General features: G+C 40.5%; 1 protein-coding gene across 2 annotated transcripts in view; it reads left to right on the plus strand.

Moving 5' to 3' along the window:
* TRPM1 (transient receptor potential cation channel subfamily M member 1) overlaps positions 1 to 15,567 on the plus strand; it is a 142,656-nt gene that overhangs the window by 101,750 nt on the left and 25,339 nt on the right. The window contains exons 17-24 of one of the 2 annotated variants that reach the window (XM_086711359.1): positions 2,198 to 2,426; positions 7,268 to 7,390; positions 7,589 to 7,720; positions 9,717 to 9,845; positions 11,532 to 11,783; positions 12,921 to 13,095; positions 14,618 to 14,638; positions 15,385 to 15,529. In XM_086711359.1, coding sequence (XP_086567485.1) covers positions 2,198 to 2,426; positions 7,268 to 7,390; positions 7,589 to 7,720; positions 9,717 to 9,845; positions 11,532 to 11,783; positions 12,921 to 13,095; positions 14,618 to 14,638; positions 15,385 to 15,529 — 1,206 coding nt within the window. Of the gene's footprint in view, positions 1 to 2,197; positions 2,427 to 7,267; positions 7,391 to 7,588; positions 7,721 to 9,716; positions 9,846 to 11,531; positions 11,784 to 12,920; positions 13,114 to 14,617; positions 14,639 to 15,384; positions 15,530 to 15,567 lie in introns of both variants that reach the window. The other variant, XM_086711360.1, reaches the window with a different exon arrangement.

Genomic DNA, 15,567 nt, shown 5'->3' on the forward strand with positions numbered 1-15,567 from the left:
TTTCACTTGGGTACAATTATCTTTTTTTTTTTTCTTTTTTTTAATGTTTATTTTTGAGAGAGAGAGATAGAGCGCAAGTGGGAGAGGGACAAAGAGAGGGAGACACACAGAATCTGAAGCAGTCTCCAGGCTCTGAGCTGACAGCCAGAGCCTGACAAGGGGCTCAAACCCATGAACCACAAGATCATGACCTGAGCTGACATCAGACGCTTAACCAACTGAGCCACCCAGGCACCCCAAGTACAATTATCCTTAAAGCTTGTTCATAAATCATTTTGTCCATCATTTCATATTTTTTCTTCTCTCTGTGGTATTTCTAGACTGTCATTGTTTTGTTTTTTTATTTATACTTTCCAAGTGCTTCTCAGTTTTTCTCCAACTTACATGGGACAGGACAGCCTGAGGGGCCTGCAGTTGGGCACCTCCCTTCCCACAGGCCATTAGGCTCTAATAATACCCCAATAGGGTAGGCTCTGGCTAACTCGTTTCTCCTTCAGGCAGGCCTAGTTAAGGAGACCAGAGTACGCCAACATATTCCAGAATGGTTCCTTTTCCCCTCCCTGTGCTGGCAGCATGAGGGGATTTCTCTCTCATCTCTGTGAGAACTTGGTGGAACTCTTGGAGGTAAAACTCACAAAAACGTGAGCACACTTCCCTAAGACTGGGCCCCTCCCCTGGAGTTATTAAGTCTCAGACTTGTCCTCACAGAGCCTCCAACAATTTATCAGTTACAGTTTGAGTTTTCCTGCCCCAGCTCTAGTTCCAGAGGTTTCTGCTCTGGTATGTCATGAGTCTCTATATCTGCTGGTCTATCTCTACAGTTATGGGAGCAGCAGTTTGCCCTGTGACCTCAATTCTCTGATGAATTTAGAAGAGTTGTTGGTTTTCAGTTTGTCTAACTTTGTGCTTAATGTTAGCACAGAATGGTGACTTCCAAGCCCCTACCATGCAGAACTAAAAACCAGAAGTCCCAGCACAACTTTATAGACTCATGAGCTTGGGGCGTAACCAAGCAACTCTGCCAACATCCAGCATCTTTGTTTTCTGAAGCACACTGCTTTTATTTTGGACTCAATGATCTAAAGTCACTAGTTGACTTCTAAACATTGGGAATTCAAGCCTATCTAAAAAATGGGAGATGTTCCCGTCTCAGTGGGTTGGTAAATACCATCCCTCTGCTTCTTGGAGGATTGTCATGGTAATGTGTCACCTCACAGCCTGTGGGACCTGAGGCCAGAGAGCATTCCTCTTCAGGGAACAGACAAGGCCATTCCTCCACACAGAATTCCTCCTATCTACATCCCTCAGCTCATAACTGGAATAAAATCTTACAGAAAATAAAGAAACAAAAACAGAGAGGGGCGATCATTCTGGGACTTCATCTTAACCACATTCCATGAAAAATGTTGAAGGTACAGGGAATGTTTACAACAGTCATTGAATGTTTGAATGAGGGCCATGTAGAAAATGGAATAAAGTTTATGTTTATAATTCAACTTGCCATCCTCTCCTCCTCTCCCCCAACTTGGCTCCCATTACTTCCCCCTCCTCCACCTCCAGCCACTAGGCCCTCACTGCTCTAGGCCCCCATGACAACTAGAACTTGTCTCTATCATAGCCCTAGGAACGTTGAATTTTCTTGTGACCGTTGTGTTATTGAAGTATTGCACACAGGCAGGGAAAGGCACATGTACAAATGTATGGCTTGATGACCGTTCACAAACAGAACACCCCAGGATGACCAGCACCTAGATGAAGAAACGGGACCTTACCCAGACCTGCCAGTATTCCTGGTGTCCCCTTTCCTGTACCCTCCACAAAGGATAGTCCTTATTCTGACCTCTATTGCCATAGAGCTTTGCTGTCCTTTCTGTCTGCATCCCTGTTCTGTGAAGACTTGAGGGAAGAGAACTTTGTCTTCTCGTCTCTGAGTGCCTGATGCCTGAGAGGCAGATTTGGGGTCAATCTAAACTCCATTTGCAGCAAGAGCAGTCAGCCCCCCAACACAACTGAGCACAGAGCCCCGGCCCCAGCCATTCCCACCTGGCAACATACCCTGGGAGCTTCTGGGGTATGCAGAGGATTGGAAATCAAGGATTCTGTGTCCTGGGCTCCATGATGTGTCTGTGGATATGTCTCTCTCACAGTGTGTGTAACCACTGCAGCGTCAGCTCTGACTGTGCTCCCTTCCCTTCAGAGACTTCGGCCAGCTTGCCGTGGAGTTGTTAGACCAGTCCTATAAGCACGATGAGCAGATCGCCATGAAACTGCTGACCTATGAGCTGAAGAACTGGAGCAACTCCACCTGCCTCAAGCTGGCAGTGGCGGCCAAACACCGGGACTTCATCGCTCACACCTGCAGCCAGATGCTGCTGACAGACATGTGGATGGGAAGGCTGCGAATGAGGAAAAACCCCGGCCTAAAAGTACGTATGGCTTATTGTCATAGTGGTAACAAGTGACACCTGTGTGAGCTCTTACTCTGCACCTTGCAGAGCCAGGCATTCCTGTGGATTATTTCATTTATTCCTCTGAACAGCCCCATGAGGGAGATGCTTGCCTTACAGATGAAAAACCTGAAGCTTCAAGGTTGACTTGCCTAGGATCTGAGCTGGTGAGGTGTGGGTCCAGGCCCTGAACCCAGGTGGCCTAATGCCAGACCTAACTGGTGTGCCTGGCTCACAGAGATTGGAGTTCACCCTAACTAACCACATCCCAGGACAGGCCATCTTCCTGCCATTAAATCAGGCACCTGAACTCTGTTTCTATAGATCCTGTTACAACTCTGAAACTGTGTGATTACATATATTTTTAATGTTTATTTTTATTTTTGAGAGAGACAGAACATTAGAAGGGGAGGGGCAGAGAGAGAGGGAGACACAGAATCTTAAGCAGGCTCCAGGCTCTGAGCTATCAGCACAGAGCCCGACGTGGGGCTCAGACTCACGCACCGTGAGATCATGACCTGAGCCGAAATCGGGCACTTAACCAACTAAGCCACCCAGACGCCCCTGAAATTATGTGATATTATTTTAATTGGCAACATTTCATTATATGGGGTTTATAAGAGAATATGAAGTTATAGTAGCGTTTGAAAGGCTGTAGTCGGTACAAATTGTATTGTGATCAAATCTTAGCTCACCTGTTTAGTACTGTTAACTAGTAGGTAAGAAAAGATTCTAATCTTCAAATAATCCAGCTCCCTCACGGCAATATTATGCCAATCTCGTGGGATTGCCATGAGAGTAAAGAAAAGACATCTTATGTTATATTGTGTAGTGTGGTTCTGGCAAATAGAAGGCATTTCATTTCTTAATAATATGAATGTTATGCCTTGCCCTCATATGAAAACTGAGCAGTGGGATTAAAAGTCTGTCAGATTAAATGAGTATAAGGAGTCAGTGAGATCCAAGAAGGAAGGAATCAAGAAGAATAGGAATGAGTCCAATAAATAGATGGAATGACCAAGAGGCTACAAGTGTCAGGGATAAAGGTCAAGGAAACAAGAACAGTTTCTTAACAAGAAAATCTTTAATGAGAACATAGAAGGGGGATCAGATTTCAAGTAAAACAAAAGTGCACACAAAAGTTAAGGCTCAGTTACGATTCAAATTAAAACTCAGAATGATTTTGAGCAATTGGTAGTGTGTAAAAAAAGACCATTTGACCTCTGATATCAAGAACATGATCCTTTAGTGGTACCAGAATTCTGCATTAAAATTGCCATATGGCCACACAATAAACAATATTTATATAGTAATAAAAATGGAAATGCTTTTTATTGGTTTTTCAGTTTTTGGAATAGTCCCATAGACAAAGCACTGAAGACTCGAATATGATTCCTTAAACAGAATACAAATGCCACCAAGTATAAAATACAAAAAGCAGACACCTACCTAGGTGGCTCAGTCAGTTGAGCGTCTAACTCTTGGTTTCAGTTCAGGTCATGATCTCATGGTTTGTGGGATCAAGCCCAGCATCAGGCTCTGGGCTGACAGTGCAGAGCCTGCTTGGGATTCTCTCTCTTGCCCTCTCTTTGCCCGTTCCCCACTCGCTCTCTCTCAGAATAAATAAATAAACATTTTTTAAAAAAAGAAAATACAGGGGCACCTGGGTGGTTCGGTCAGTTAGGCATCTGACTTCGGTTCAGGTCATGATCTCGCAGTCTATGACCCCACATGGGGCTCTGTGCTGACAGCTTGGAGCCTGGAGCCTGCTTCAGATTCTGTGTCTCCCCTCTCTCTCTGCCCCTCCCCCACTTGTGCTGTGTCTCGCTCTCTCAAAAATAAATGTTAAAAAAATTTTTTAAAAAAGAAAATACAAGAATCAAAGGCACAGCTGGGAAAAACTGGGTGGTAGAAGGAGGAAGGGAGGGCGGTGAGAAGGATAATATCCCATATTATAATGTGGGGAATCGAGACTATCAAAAGTTGTTGAAACAAGAGAAAAAGATTTCAGTTCATGATATAAAGTTACAAAGATAACCTTGTAGGAACTGAAAACATTCATGTGGCTATCAAAAATGGGAGCAGAGGAATAGATGAAACGAGATCAAGTCTTGTCTAAAATAATAGGATGTCAGGGCACCTACGTGGCTCAGTCACTTAAGCATCCAACTTGGGCTCAAGTCACGATCTTGCAGTTCCCAAGTTCAAGCCCCGCATTGGGATTTCTGCTGTCAGTGCGGAACCCACTTCAGATCTTCTGTCCCCCTCTCTTTCTGCCCCTCCCCTGCTTGTGCACTCTCTCTCTCTCTCAGAAATAAATAAACATTAAAAAAATAGGATGTTAATAGCTAGTACTTAAACTAACAAAGAAATAGTAATATAAAACGTCACTCATGTTGTTAAAAATATGAAGTTATTAAAAAACTAAAATCAGAAATAGTTAAAAGTGATTATCTCAAAATATGATTCAAAAATACTTCTTGAAGACAAATGATATGAAATTACATATTGAAAAAAAACACTTTCTAGACACATATATCAACCCAGAACAACCAACATCAACACACATTTTTAAATTACTGGATCTTAATGAAAAAGAAAAAACTCCCTGGGCATCCAGGCAAACACAACAACAACCAAAGTGAAAGTTACTTATAAGGGAAAGAAAATTAGATTATAATCAGACTTCCAGCAGCAACCACTTGTGTCAGAGAAAAAATTGGAGTGTGTCATATAAAGATACTCCCAGAAGGAAAATGACAGACCAGGATTTTATATCCAACAAAAGTGACTGTTAAATATAAAAGGTATACACAAACCATTACCAACAGGCAAGGACCCCAGGAAATATTGTTCTTATGAGCCCTTTCTGAAGACTCTATTAGGTAATGAGCTTCCAAGAACCACAGTAACCAAAGAGGCATCAGTATAAGGACTAATGGTAAGCCTCAGATATATATTTACATATAGTGCTGAGACTAGGGGAGGGTTAAGAGGGAGAGAGTATAGTATGCAATGGCTATGTGTTCTGATAATATAGATATAATACAACCTTTTTAAAAAAGAGGAGAGAATTGAAACACCTATGCAAAAAAAAAAAAGTAACTCTTCAGTAATCATAATCAATAGCAGTAGTATTAACATTGTTATTTTGAAACTATAAAGCAACTGAATAACAAGGGGTATTTTAATTCTATCATGTCTGTCCTTTAGAACTAGGATTCAGTGTGTAGCAAAAGGAAACACAGCTATGGTCTAGAAAAGGGTAAATAAAAAGCCTATAGTGTTTAAACGGAAGCATCAGTACAAACTCATTCCATCTCTGAGCAATGAAAAGCCTGGACACAATGACCTACTGAAAAGCAGTGAACATCTCCAGTGCCCAGATTGTGGTCTTGCAATACCATTTCCCACTAACTGGGGCCAGAACTTCTTTGAGAAATGATTCGTTCCAGATCTGGAGCAAGAAAATTCCAAGATAAGCCTAGAACATCTTGACATACCAGATGGCAAAGAAGCTATCAAAGATCAGTAGGGTAAGAACGGGGGACAGAGGAGCCCACTCGAAGAGGCTTCCACTGGCCAAAAGAGACGTTCTATTCTATTTCTTTGTTTGGTCTATTCATGCACCTACACCCTACTATCTTAATTACTGATTTTTTTATAATATAACTTTTAATGTATGGTAGAAGTAGCCCTTTTGTGGTATCCTTAACAATGTATCACTGAGGGGGCACCTGGGTGGCTCAGTTGGTTAAGTGTTCAACTTCAGCTGAGGTCATGATCTCGCGGTTAATGAGTTTGAGACCCACATTGGGCTCTGTGCTGACAGGCTCAGAGCCTGGAGCCTGCTTCAGATTCTGTGTCTCCCTCTCTCTCTCACTCTCAGTCTCTCTCTCTCTCTCTCTCTCTAAAATAAACATTTTTTAAAATTAAAAAATGTATTATTTAATATAACATTAATATTCATATATAAATATATATTTAATAAATATATAATTTATAAATATAAATAATAGTTATTGTTTAATATTACAATATTATAATAGTTAATTGTTTAATTATATACTATAATATTTTTTTTTTCAACGTTTATTTATTTTTGGGACAGAGAGAGACAGAGCATGAACGGGGGAGGGGCAGAGAGAGAGGGAGACACAGAATCAGAAACAGGCTCCAGGCTCCGAGCCATCAGCCCAGAGCCCGATGCGGGGCTCGAACTCACGGACCGCGAGATCGTGACCTGGCTGAAGTCGGACGCTTAACCGACTGCGCCACCCAGGCGCCCCTATATACTATAATATTTTATTATTTAATCATATAATACTTTTATTTAATAATATAATAATATACTATTATAATAATTTTTATTATTTAAAAATAATATTGGAGATACACATCAGTTATTTCTACATAAAATATTTTTTATCTACTTCACTATCAGTATTACTATATTTTGTTTATTTGTTCTCTTTTATTATATTTTAATTTAAAGATTTACCCGCTTTGAAACTCAATATAAGCTCTTTGCTTTTAAGACACAATTCCACACAATATTGCTTGCTGTCTATCTAAAATAATGTGATGAAAGTACTTACAGTTTTCAGTTGCAACTCTACCAACTCTTATTCAGTGTATCAAACAGAATAAGCCACAGAACATCAGAGCAGAGATAAACCTGTTTTAGGACAAATCAATTTGTTGAGTGGTGCTGAAGGTCATAATTTAAAATTTTTATATATACTAGGAAAATTTTCTAGAATTGCCATAGCTTAGAAATCTAAAAATTAAAAAAAAATCTTTTTTATCATCCTATATAGGTTATAATGGGGATTCTTCTTCCCCCTACCATCTTGTTTTTGGAATTTCGCACATATGATGACTTCTCATATCAGACATCCAAGGAAAATGAAGATGGCAAAGAAAAAGAAGAGGAAAATGTGGTCAGTGATACCCTTGACCATAACAGTATCAATTGACTTTCATTCTCAAAATTGTTGAGATTTCTCTTACCATGAATTTAGAAACCATAGTAATTGGGGAAATTTGTATACTTCTTTATTTTTAAAAAAATATCTGTTAAATACTGTGCATTTCCCATTTAGCAACCTGCTTGCTGTGTGCTGTTCTCTGTTTTCCAGGATGCCAATGCAGACACTGGTTCAAGAAAGGGCGATGAGGAGAATGAGCACAAAAAGCAAAGAAGCATTCCCATTGGAACAAAGATCTGTGAATTCTATAACGCTCCCATTGTCAAGTTCTGGTTTTACACAGTAAGGCTTCCTCCTTCGCATTGGCCATCTAACATGTTTTGAATATGCAGGATTGTTAGAATCAAGAAACATGTCAAAGGCTTTTAAAAATGTTTTAAAATTCACCAAATTAAAATGAATTATGAAAACAAAACTGGGACTAATTCAGATCTTCACCTAAAATTGTATCTGGATATCTTGTTCTATATTTTACATGCATGTAGGAATGTGGCCATCCTAGCCCCAAATACACCATTTCATAATGCAAAATAGTCTTATTTGCTTAAGATGAAGGATTTTTTTTAATGCTCTCAGTAATACAAACTTAGGGAACTATAGCTTTATTTTTAAACGGACACAGATGATTGGTGATTTAAAGAGCAAACTCACAGTTAACCATTTTTTTCATAAAACTAGAGGGGCCACTAAAGGAATGTGGTTGAACCCAGGTCATAAACTCCTAGACCAGGGGAACAAATCAAGGCCTCTACACTCTGAAATGCACACCAAATTGACCACAGTCTGGCTTCACACTCTCCTCCAGCTGCCTTTGGTGGCCACTGTCTTGGCATCTCCAACAGTGTGGCCATCTATAACCAGAGAAGACTCAGTCTTACACATTCATGCTGGGACATCCGCAGATGGGCAGATGGGAAGGCTCCCAGCTGTGGGAGGTCCCAGGAGGCACACAAAGGCTCCCACAACCTTGCAGTCTGGGGAGGTTGGGACAAGACTACTCATGAAACCCCAAGCACCAAGCTTCAGCCTCTGCCAGGCAGGCCCTGGCACTGTGGCTCCATTGAGACTAGGCAGGGCCAGGCGATGGGAGGTGAGGAGCTGGGTCCAAATCTATGAATGAAGCAATTGGCAGGGGGGTAAGCAGTGGGCAAGAGGAAGGCTGCATGTGGATCCAGATCAACTATGCACTTGGACACCCAACCTTTTGGTAGCCACACCTGGTGTGGTGGCAGAGCCACTGCTGCCCATCTGCTCTGGTAAGAACCAGCTGAGCACTGGCCTGGACTTCAGGAGAGTTCAGCATAGGGTGGGGCCACACCCTATGTAGAAGACCCCCAGTGTCACCCTGCCCCTCGGACTGCTAGCTCTGGCCCGGTGGGAGGGTGTGACATGTTTTATAGCTTCCCAGGGGATTCCGACATGGCCCAATTTGGAGAATTCTGATTCCTCTGCAAGGAATAAATCATGGATTCGAGGGATTTTACTGTATTACTGGTAAAGCTTATGCAATTGGGAGGGGTGGGGGTGAAACTTAAAAAATAAAAACTGCCGAATCACAGATGCACAATTGCTAGAACACTCCCTCCTTACCCCCATAACTCCTGAAGAGGCCTGTGCCAATGAGGCTCCAGAGGTGAAGATTCATCAGCTCCACAGTGAATCAACCTCAGACCACCTCCTTCCCACCTGATACCTCACTCTCATATACCTCCAAACTCGGCATCTTTTCTTGCCACAAAGATAGGAAGCTTGCCGTGGCCACAGCAAACCACAGATATGTGAGTCCTAATTGTGGGGACTCGAGGCAGCTCTGTGCGTCAGGGCAGACAGCTCTCACCCCCTCCCTTCTAACCTCCCACATCCACTAACAGTGAAAAGATTCAAGAGGGAAATTTGCAAGGCAGGGAGAGAAAGTAACATTTTCCAATTTCCAGGAATGTAGAAGTCACATGAGTGAAATATTAAAATTTTCTCGTTTCTCATAATTTTGAGCAGCTCCGTAATTCCCCCATGAGGGTGATAGTAGCCACAAATACATCTTCATTTAGAAGATGAAATGCCAGTGCCCATACGATCCTAAAGTATAAAATGCCTCCCGACCTGCCTCAAAGTTAATCTGCACTGGTGATGTGAACAGAAAGTTCCTCTAGGTGAGTCAGTCCAGCTGGAAACGAAAATTTGTTCTTGAAGAGCTGTCAACCTAAAAACAGGATTTCAAAGTGTGTTTCCAGCATGTGTTATCTCCCCAAACACAGCTAACTGTTGTTCTGCCCTTCAGATATCATACTTGGGTTACCTCCTGCTATTCAACTATGTCATCCTGGTGCGGATGGACCGCTGGCCTTGTCTCCAGGAGTGGATTGTCATCTCCTACATCGTGAGCCTGGCATTAGAGAAAATACGAGAGGTGATTACTCCAAAGGCCCGTCCCAGCCCCACTAACCACTGACTTTAATTCCGATATAGCTTCTTATTGCAAAAGCACTTCATGAAAATCACAAGTGCCATGGGACCTTTTTCCTCTCTTGAGGCATCACAATCCCAAATGTATTCTATTCTTTTGCTTAAGATTTCTATGTCTTCTGCTTCCAACTGAATCTGAATTTGCAAATCAAAACACAAGGCAAAATAAATGTTTAGTAGCAAAAAACAGTCTCAGTGCCTATAAAAGCAACAGTAAATGCTGCCAGATACCTGAGATAAACCAATTTCCACAACTGATGTTTTCTGGGAACTGAACCTAGAAACAGAGAGAGACACAAGATGACATTTTTCCTACAATTTAGGACTCAGAATCATGCCCGGGCTCCCTCTACCACCTCCAATGGGGATTCTTCCTTCTTATTAAGGAAGGGCTCTCAGGAGGGGAAATAGGGCCAGGTAATTTTCTAACGTCATCCACAAGTTTTAATTCACTACATTAGCTTGTAAAGGGAAAGCTGATATCCAAGAAAATATGAATTTGAACTGAAAAAGCACAAAGAAGGATTCACATTCTTTTTCCACCTGACGTAAAACCAGTACTATTGTTTTGCAATTATTACTAACCCTTTCTCACTGAAAAAAATATTACTGGCAACTTCACCCCAACAGAGAGAGTTTGATGCTATCAGTTTAACAAGAGCCTGAGAAAGAAAAAAGTGCCAAATTCAACATTTTACAGCCCATCTCCTTTGCTACTGCGCTTTCTTTTCTAGCTGGGCTTCATCAAACTCTGAAGATGTTACAAGTGAGATTTCCCAAGTGGCCTGCAATACCATCCCTTAGTGCCACCATGATCTTGCTGAGTATCAGCCATGTGCTAAGATTTCCTCCAGTTACAGAAAGAGGGTAGCCCTCAGCCAGTATGGATGAGCTGTTAAATTAGTGAATCCCTTCTGTGTTGGCCAAAAAATAGCCACCACCCCATCCCACTCATGGGGTCCCCAGGACCTACCCAGTCTCCATAACTAAAGGGGTACCACATGGCACAGCACCCCGCCTCCCACTGCAGGGTCCATGGGGCTCACTGTGTGTACACCTGTGCAGGCTGGTTTTTCAATATTTTCAGTTTTACTCTGAGGAAATAGTGATTTTTTAATCAGTGGTGATTTTTAAAGGGTGATATCTTAAGCAGGAAAATCATTTCATTTCCTCCCGACTTCTCCTATCTACGTTGCAAAGGAATTGTGGCAAACATCTCCTAGCCCGATTCTGCCATCTCCACCAAGTGGATTACCCTTTTGTGAGCCCACACGGGTGTGTCTCCCCTCTAGACTTTTCCTCCTGGACTAACTCAGGAACGTAGGCTGATGGGCACATATCCAGAGTATTAAAAAGAAATCAAGAGGCAGCTGTTTTAATTACAGCCAGAAGAACATAATTTAGAAGGCATTTCCTGAGAGTTTGTGAAACACTGCATCTAGGAATATAGAGGATTCCATGGAATTTCCCTTTCGAGATATCTTTCAATGCCTGAGAAGATTAGTGTGTAGAGGTCTTCACCAGGAAATGGGACCAGATGCCCTGGAATGTTCCACCAGTCCTATCTTTCCAAGATTCTGAGATGCGGCTTCCAACACAGCATTCCTTGTTCATTGTTCTTTGTTTTCAGATCCTCATGTCAGAACCAGGAAAACTCAGCCAGAAAATAAAAGTTTGGCTTCAAGAGTACTGGAACATCACGGATCTTGTGGCCATTTCCATGTTCATGATTGGAGCAATCCTTCGCCTACAAAAGCAGCCATACATGGGCTATGGTCGAGTGATCTACTGTGTGGATATCATCTTCTGGTACATCCGTGTCCTGGACATCTTTGGTGTCAACAAGTATCTGGGGCCTTATGTGATGATGATTGGAAAGATGGTTAGTACTGACATCCCGTTAGTAACTAGAGATGCTGTGGTTGTGGTTAGAACCTGAGACCAAGCCTTGGGTGTGGCTTTGTCAGATTTCATTTGGTCTTTCCTTTGCAATTAGTTTCTTACAGGAAATGTTTTTTGCTTTAAGATACATAGTTTTCCTACACATTAATATGGTATATACATACAGTACATACTGCTTTATACAGAGGTATGTGTGTGTATATATATATATATATATATAAACTGTATCTATGTACATACTAATACTGCATGTGTGTGTGTGTATATATATATATATATATATATATGTTTATATATATAGCAATAATCTAGTTGATAACATGTGGTAAAAGCCAGAGACAAATAGGACCCAGGGTCACTCCACAACCTGTATTCCAATCTTCAGCCCATGTACTCTGGTCTGAGGGTAATTCATGTGACTAGGCCAAGTCCATGGCAACATTTCTTCCAGAATAGGCCATACTATATGGAAAAAAAATGAGTCAGCATATCATCCTTACATCACCTAAAACAGCTTCAGTGTTAGGACCGGACCCAGAAGAAAGGAAGTATCTTAAATTTACAAACAACACTTTATACTGCATGTGGCTTTGAGTAAAAGGATATATGATTTAGCTTATCTTGGCAAGGGCCCTCATCTTCAGATATGTCCAAAATTAGGAATTATACCAGTTCGGTATCCACAGTAAACAGAGCACTGCTCACTGTAACCACTCAGCATTTGTGTAATGAATGAATAAATATCATTCTGTATTCTCAATTCATTATCTTGTTTTCTTAGATATCTCCTCTGACTCCCTAGTTTCCCTTACAAATTCCCATGTTTCCCCCATAATTCTTCCCTTTCTTCATTTGCACTCGCAGTTATGACAGGACTATTTGTTTATGGGCAACAGTAGAGGAGAAGAAAGAGTGAGAACAAATGAGGGAGTCAATGTTCTAGAATAAGATGTATGTATTGCATGGTGTATAAAAACTAGGAGCCCATGGCTCAGATGGAGAGAAGAGAAAGAGACTCTTCTTCCTAATTAAGCACTCATGAAGTCTTTGGGGAGAGCATTACAATGAACCAGGTGAACCCGGCCCATGAGTCAAGACACATGTTTTCTCTACTCAGATGATTGACATGCTGTATTTTGTGGTCATCATGCTGGTTGTGCTGATGAGTTTTGGAGTAGCCCGTCAAGCCATTTTGCACCCAGATGAGGAGCCTTCTTGGAGACTGGCCCGAAACATCTTCTACATGCCCTACTGGATGATCTATGGAGAGGTGTTTGCAGACCAGATAGACCGTAAGAATAGAATTCATAGTAAGATTCTCTTCCCTGCTTCTGAGGCAGATGATCAGTTCCAAATTAATGGAAGAGCATGTGTTAATTTGGAAATAAATTACTTTTTATTCTGCCATGAGCATCAAATCATTTTATGAAGGAGTAAGTGCAGAATATGAAATGTAGATTTTTGAGACATTAGTCATTTCTTCTCTTCTAAAAACCGTTAACCAGAATTTTGAGTCTGATCACTTTAGCTGGACCTGGTGAATATCTTATCACATGAATGCAGCATCAGTGCCAATATCCTAATATTTCTTCAACGTAAATTTCTTTCTACTCCAAGGCAGAGCTAGTAATATTGTTCCAAGAGAATGAGATAGCGAGCATGACAAGGTGACTGGTGTCTTGTGTCATCCTCTTCTTCAAGCCTCTTCACCAAAGGCCATTTTCCATGTGGCTATCAATTTCCTCTTCACTTATGCAGTTCAAATTTTGTTGTTAATTGTTATTGTTATTATTATGATTAAAAATAGTCAGGATGTTAGCAGAGGAAATAAGCCATAATCCTGTATGGATTTCTGGGTGCTGCAGGCCCCAGCCCCTCCCCAGGCTGAGTTGATAGATCATGGTATCTCTTGTGTGGTAGGTTCTTCAGACCTGTTCTTGTGTTTGCCCCCATATTTTCATTTGCATGTTGTACTCTGTCACAAAGCATCAGACTGCTATTTCCAGTGTTCTGCTTCTTGGGGATAGGTTTTGAATATCCTCCACTTGTATGAAACACACAGTTGTCAAAACATCGTCTGCCACTGGGTTAGACTGATAACTAGTTCATACAATTCCTTCTACCTAGCTTTCAGAACATAACTCCAAACACATTATCATGACAAGTATCTCAAAGTCAATGTGAGATATTGAATGTGTCTGTAGCTTGGTAAACCAGAATGTAAAAATCTAATTTGGTTTCCAAAGAATATTTGCTTAGGTAAACATATGATCCAGACATAAATTGTAATATTTTTAATTTTTTATTATTAAATTTGCTAATGAGAAGATAAAGAGGCAAATGAGTATATTTTCATCAAATGTAGGTTTTTGATTCTTGATCTGATTATTGCATAATAATTTTGCATTTCTTTGTGCTTATGAGGTATGTGAATTGGGATATAGAGAACGCCTGATTGGTTAACCAGTTGATTAAAATGATCATCTGCCAGTAGCGTCATATCTTTTTCACAGTATTTTTTAACTAGTGAGCTTCTTATTGCTTTATAACATATGGTAAAATCAATGTTCATGAAATATATATATATATTTCCTAGTATTAATAATGTGTATAATTTCCTCTAAATAGACCACTGTTTCCAAGCATGAATCTATAATTCCCAAGCTTGAATACTTTGCATTTGTTGACATCAAAACCGTTCTTAAGTTGCTAATCATGTGTTCTACTTTTCTCTCAATTGTCATCTCATTTTCTTTCCTCCCTTCCTGTCACAACTAAAAAATAAATAAAATCCTGCTTCCAATCGCTATATAGTCTACGCCATGGAAATTAATCGTAAGTTTACACAGAATTGATGACTCTAGTTCATGAAATGTGTGTATTCATCAGTCTCTTCCTAAGCTAATTACTGATAGCCTTACGCTGGTCTTAAATATTCCTCTTGTTTTCTGATGTTAATACTCTTTTAAACTGTAAGTAAGTAAAAAGTAGATAGACGATAAATTTATGGCAATTACTTCACTGATCACTTTTGCAATCATTCTATTTTTTAGTTCAGGACATAGGTCCCATAGGATCAAAGTGGCATATTGAATGAGCAGAGAAAGGATGATTTTCCAAAATGATACCAGAACTGTTGATTAACAAATTTGAGGGTAGAGGGCATCGTACCTCCTTCCTCATAACAAAATTATTTCCAAAGTTCATGTACAAGTGAAATTAAGGAGACAACATAAGCTGATCTTAAGTAATCAGAAGACACAATAATTTTCTAATGGATAACAGTACAGAAAAAAACAAAGATCTATCTGCTTAGAAATTAAGAACTTCTGTATATGAAAAACACAAAGAAAGAAACGGGAAAACGTTTACAAATATAAGTCAAGAATGACTATCTCTGAGTGCAGAAATGAGCTTCTTATTTTCTTTATAGGAGATATTTTCACATGAAAAATTATTACTTATGAAATCAGGGGAAAATCGTGTTAAAAAAGAAATAGATCGTTTAACGGCATAAGTAAGTTATTTATTCCATTCATTCTATGTAAAAAGCAAGTACAACAAGACAAATTTTGTTGCAGCTCCTTGCGGTGACAACCAGTATGATGAGGAAGGCAAGCGGCTCCCTCCCTGTATCCCAGGCGCCTGGCTCACACCGGCCATCATGGCGTGCTACCTACTGGTAGCCAACATCCTCCTGGTGAACTTGCTCATTGCAGTTTTCAAGTATGTGTCATGGCTGGGTGCCTATTAGTAATTACAGT

The sequence above is a fragment of the Puma concolor genome, chromosome B3, assembly GCF_028749965.1.
Source record: "Puma concolor isolate L17-30 chromosome B3, mPumCon1.1.hap2, whole genome shotgun sequence".
NCBI classification, from domain to species: Eukaryota; Metazoa; Chordata; class Mammalia; order Carnivora; family Felidae; genus Puma; species Puma concolor.